This window comes from Larus michahellis, assembly GCF_964199755.1.
Source record: "Larus michahellis chromosome W unlocalized genomic scaffold, bLarMic1.1 SUPER_W_unloc_1, whole genome shotgun sequence".
Classification (NCBI taxonomy): domain Eukaryota; kingdom Metazoa; phylum Chordata; class Aves; order Charadriiformes; family Laridae; genus Larus; species Larus michahellis.
Window position 1 is genome coordinate 1,389,611 of NW_027435888.1, and position 5,115 is coordinate 1,394,725.

At 54.0% G+C, this 5,115-nt stretch overlaps 1 protein-coding gene across 1 annotated transcript; it reads left to right on the forward strand.

The window, feature by feature from the left end:
* Window positions 1–932: 932 nt before the first annotated feature.
* Window positions 933–1,976, forward strand: LOC141736640 (olfactory receptor 14A16-like). Its single transcript, XM_074571185.1, has one exon. It carries the CDS (start codon window positions 996–998, stop codon window positions 1,974–1,976), a length of 981 nt encoding a protein of 326 aa, XP_074427286.1. The 5' UTR covers window positions 933–995.
* The last annotated feature ends 3,139 nt before the right edge of the window (window positions 1,977–5,115 follow it).

Genomic DNA, 5,115 nt, shown 5'->3' on the forward strand with positions numbered 1-5,115 from the left:
TTGCAGGGGCATGAAGGCGGGTGTGCAGCCAGGGGTGCCCGGGGCTGTCCTTCAGAGCAGGGTCCCGGTGCTTCAGAGGAGCTCTGCCTCCTGCCAGTGCCAACTCTAACCCTGCCCAGTGAGCTTCTGCCCTCAAGGATGTGGGATCCAGGGCAGCAGCTGCCTCATCTGTGGCCGTAGCTGCAGCAGAAGGGACTCTCCTGAGCACCCTCTGTCCCTCCCTGGCCTTGTTTCCCTTGGCAGAAGCATCGGGGCATTTCTCCTTGCTTCTTCACCCGTCCCTGCTGCTGCTGCTGTTGCTCTTGTTTTCAGTCTGTCTGGGGTGGGGGCTTCATCAGCAGCTCAGCCACTGACCCTGCAGGTCCTGCCATGCAGATGTGTCCCTGGTACCCAAGGCCTCTTCTAACCTCTGGGTCTCTAGGCAATGCAGTCCATGGGGTGGGGATAACGTTAACTCTTCACAAAGGGCACCCCAGCTTCTGGGCATCCAAAAGCTGACAGCTCTTCCCTGGGGAGGGGAGGTTGGAGATCTGCACTTTGGAACTGGGCTCCTCTGCTCTCCGTGGGATCATCCTCCAGACTAAAGCGGGGCTGGCAAAAAGCAGCTGAGAGCAGGACGGATCGAGAGACCAGCTCTCCTCCTTCTGCACTAAGGGTCTGTCCTATTGCCTCCCAGGACTCTCACAATAGCACTCGTAGGGTAGCAGAAATGCCAGGGATTTCTACCTTCAAACATGACTCCTCAAGTGGGCCAGGGGTAACAGGATCAAAATAAACAAAACAACCCCCCCAGCTCTGTTCTGCAGCCAGGGGACCTGGGAGTGACAGTGGTCAAAAGCTCTTTTATATCATAGTGAGATTTAACCTGCGATCACTCCTGGTTCCCATCTCCTAGGACGTTACTGCGACAAATGCAACAGGTTCTGCTCAGAGGTGTTTGTCCTCACTCTTCACTGCTGTTTCCTTCTTGGACAGGCCCCCATGTGCAGAGGGAGATGATGTCCAATGGCAGCTCCGTCACTCACTTCCTCCTCCTGGCATTCGCAGACATGCGGGAGCTGCAGCTCTTGCACTTCTGGCTCTTCCTGGGCATCTACATGGCTGCCCTCCTGGGCAATGGCCTCATCATCACTGCCGTAGCCTGTGACCACCGCCTCCACACCCCCATGTACTTCTTCCTCCTCAACCTCGCCCTCCTCGACCTGGGTGCCATCTCCACCACTCTGCCCAAAGCCATGGCCAATTCCCTCTGGGACACCAGGGCCATCTCCTTCTCGGGATGTGTTGCACAGCTCTTTCTATTTCTCACCTTGATGGCAGCAGAGTTTTATCTTCTGACAGTCATGGCCTACGACCGGTATGTTGCCATCTGCAAACCCCTGCACTATGGGTCCCTCCTGGGCAGCAGAGCTTGTGTCCACATGGCAGCAGCTGCCTGGGGCAGTGGCTTTCTCCATGCTCTGCTGCACACTGCCAATACATTTTCAATATCTCTCTGCCAAGGCAATGGCCTGGACCAGTTCTTCTGTGAAATCCCCCAGATCCTCAAGCTCTCCTGCACAGACTCGGACTACCTCAGGGAAGTTGGGCTTATTGTGTTTGGTGCCTGTTTATTCTTTACGTGTTTTGTTTTCATTGTGGTGTCCTATGTGCAGATCTTCAGGGCTGTGCTGAGGATGCCCTCGCAGCAGGGACGACACAAACCCTTTTCCACGTGCCTCCCTCACCTGGTCATTGTCTCACTGTTTATCAGTACTTCATTTTTTTCCTACTTGAAGACCCCCTCCATCACCTCACCCGTTCTAGACCTAGTGCTGTCATTTCTGTACTCGGTGGTGCCTCCAGCAGTGAACCCCCTCATCTACAGCATGAGGAACCAGGAGCTCAAGGATGCCCTGAGGAAACTGAGTGGACATTTTTTCATTAGCCATAGACTGTGTACCTTCCTCTACAAAGGATTCCCGTATCTGTTGTGACACGCATTCACTATTCCTCCCCTCCTCCTTAACTTTTCACCTCTCGTCTGTGACAAAAAATATATATGTAAATGAAGAGTTAGTCTCTCTGTGTGTTTAAATAAAATACATGAACCAGCTAACACTTCTTTTCCTGAGACCCATCAGCAGCAGGGATGAATAAATGGGAGATGAGAAGACCTTTCTGGCTGCAGCAGCCTGGGGCTGGCTGTCCCAATGCCACTCTGTCACTGGGGCGGCAGGAGCTGCCTGAGCGTCCCCAGGGCCAGGGCTCTTGTACTGGACTGGGGAGAGGGGATGGCATAGAGGGGCTGCAGACCCCTCAGAACATCCTGGGGAGGAGGACACAGGGGCCCACTGACTGCCTTTTCCTTGTGCCCAAATGCCCCCCGTCTCTGGGGCTGACCCTCCTCTGCCCCCCAGCAGCTGCGGTGCCCTTCAGAGGGGCTGTGGCTGTGGAGTGAGTGCCCAGAGCTCTGCAGCACCCTGGGCCAGGCTCTGCTGTTGGGCCAGCGCAGACTGGGCTGGGATGGAGAGAGGGCAGGGGAGGTGGCAGAGCTTGGAGGGAGCTGGGCTGGGCTGGAAAGTGCCCAGGAGGAAAAATCCTCGGAGTACGGCTTGTACCGTGTGACCATGTGGGGTGAGGACTCACACCAGAGTGTTTGTGGTGCAGAGCCAGGGCTTGTGGGAAGCATTAAAGCCAGGCAGGTGCAGGAGAGAGGAGGCTGGTCTGTGCCCCGGTGGCATGGACAGCCTTTCTTACCCACCAGTCTGTCTCACCGACCGTTTCCAGCACTGGTTGCTCACCCCAGGTTTACGGGTGAGTGCGACTGCGAGGCCATCTCCATCCTCCTGCTGGGCTCAGTACCTGGATCAGGGGAACGTCCAGCCCTGCCCGGGCTCTCTCCTGGCCCAGACCTGGAGCAGGGCTGTCTGCACAGCCCCATGTGGGACACGGCTGGCACTCGGGAGGGGTCGGGTGCTGGGGGAGCTTCCAAAATATGATGCTCATGGGGAGCTGGGACAAAGACGACTGCCCAGGTGATGGTGCTGGGGGGCTTTTACCCACCCCTGAATGCACACTACTGTGTGGTGTGCCTTCACAGCAGGGCTGTGGGGCCGTGCATTGGGCTCCTGGGGTAGGGACAGGTCATTGAGAGGGACCACGAAGCAGCTGCCCAGAGGTGACAGCAAGGACAGGTTACACAGAAGGAATTTATAAATTGCCTTTGTTGTGGAGGTATGCTTTAGGGAACAGCAAAGCTCGCCTGGAGTTGGTGGCTGTAAGAAGAGTGAAGAGCAAGAAGAGGAGCTTTGGTCGCTCATGAGAGACCAAGGCTGAACATGGAAAATGCAGGGCGGCTGCAGAATGGGGAGGGGGATTTCATAAGAGCAGACACAGGTGCGGCTGAGGGACTCAAAGGCTTCTTTGCCTGAGTCTTCACTGAAAAGGTCTCCAGTCCTTTGTGACCAGGCAAAGGGTTCAAGGAGGAGGAGAGCATATGTCGGCAAGAACCTCAGGAAATGCAGGATTTTTAGTAACTGGTAAACGGGACACATGTTAACCTCTGGAATTTCATCAAGGCCCAGTGCAAAGTTCTGCACCTGGGTCGGGGCAATCCCCAGTATCAAGATGGACTGGGGGATGAATGGATTGAGAGCAGTCCTGTGAAGAAGGACTTGGGGATACTGGTGTGTGAGCAAATGGATGTGAGCTGGCATTGTGTGCTTGAAAAGCCAATCATACCCTGGGCGGCATCAAAAGAAGTGTTGAAGAAGGGGATTCTCCCTCTCTACGGTGATCCCATGCTACTTCACCTGAAAGACGTTGTCCAGTTCTTCCACAGCACAAGAAAGACAGGGACCTGTAGAAGAGGGTCAAGAGAAGGATCACCAAAAATCACCTATGAAGAAAGGCTGAGAGTTGGGGTTATTCAGCCTGGAAACAAAAAGCTCAGAGGAAATCTTCCTGTGGCCTTTCCATACCTACAGAAGGCTTAAAAGGAAGGGAGAGAGACATTTTACCAGCATCAGTAATGCCAGGACAAGGGACAATGGTTTTAAACTGAATGAGGGAAGATTTGTATTGGATAGAAGGAAGAAATGTTTCACAGTGAGGGAGGTGAGGCACTGGAAAAGGTTGCTCCGAGAAGCTGTGGGTGTCCCATCACTGGAAGTGACAAAGGACAGGTTGGACGGAGCTTTGAGCATCCTGATCTTGTGGAAGACTTCCCTGAAAAGAAGGGGTTGGACTAGATGATCTTTCAAGGTCCCTTCAAACCCAAACCATTCTGGGACACTATGAGAGCAGATGTGGCCACACCAGTGCTGAGTCAAGAGGGACAATAACTGCCCTTGTCTGGGTGGCCACGGCCCTTCTAACACCACCCCATATGCAGCTGGCCTTAATGGTGCTGAGCCTTTACCAGAGGCTCATATGGCATCCCTCAAAATGCCCAGGCCCCTCTCCTCAGATTCACTCCTCATCTGGTCCTCTCCCACTTTGTCCCTTCTCCTTGAAAAACTTGAAGAAGTTTCCGTTGGCCACGTCCCCAGGTGTCTCAAGGTCCCTGTGCACTGAAGCTCCAGCACGTCAGTATTTAAGGTTCATTATTTATGGTTCATCCTGAGTCCTGGTTCCTCTCCCAACTTGAGTAGCTGTAGGACAGCAGAGGTAAGAAAAGGGGTTCCTGGTGTAATCAAGTCATGTCAAAGGTGGAAAGTGTCACTGGCACCATCTCAGAAACACCATGGGAAGGACAAAGAAAGGAAGCAGTGAAAAGGACTTGGCTGTTTGTATTGGAGGGGATGACGATGGTCCAAGAGAAGAACTCGAGAGGGGGAAAAGAGTGGAAAAGGGAATGAAAGGTGAAGCAATGGATAGGATGAGGGCTGTTAGGGGGTGCCTGTGGGGCAGCCCTGCATCTGAGCAACACTGCCTGCAGCAGGACAAGGAAGCGGCCGTTGATCTGACTGTACTGGCATCTCATTCACTTCCATGGTCACAGGGAACCCAAGCGCTTCCCCCACCATCATCAAGGGGAGAGAGAGAGGGGAAGAAATCAGCATTATTCAGCATTTAGGCACCTCAGGAGGTCTCTGCTTGTAGCTGCTGCTCACAACAGGGTGAGCTATGGGA

Bases quoted from the DNA above. Each gene is read 5' to 3' on its own strand.
- LOC141736640 (XM_074571185.1), top strand. From the start codon at position 996: ATGATGTCCAATGGCAGCTCCGTCACTCACTTCCTCCTCCTGGCATTC.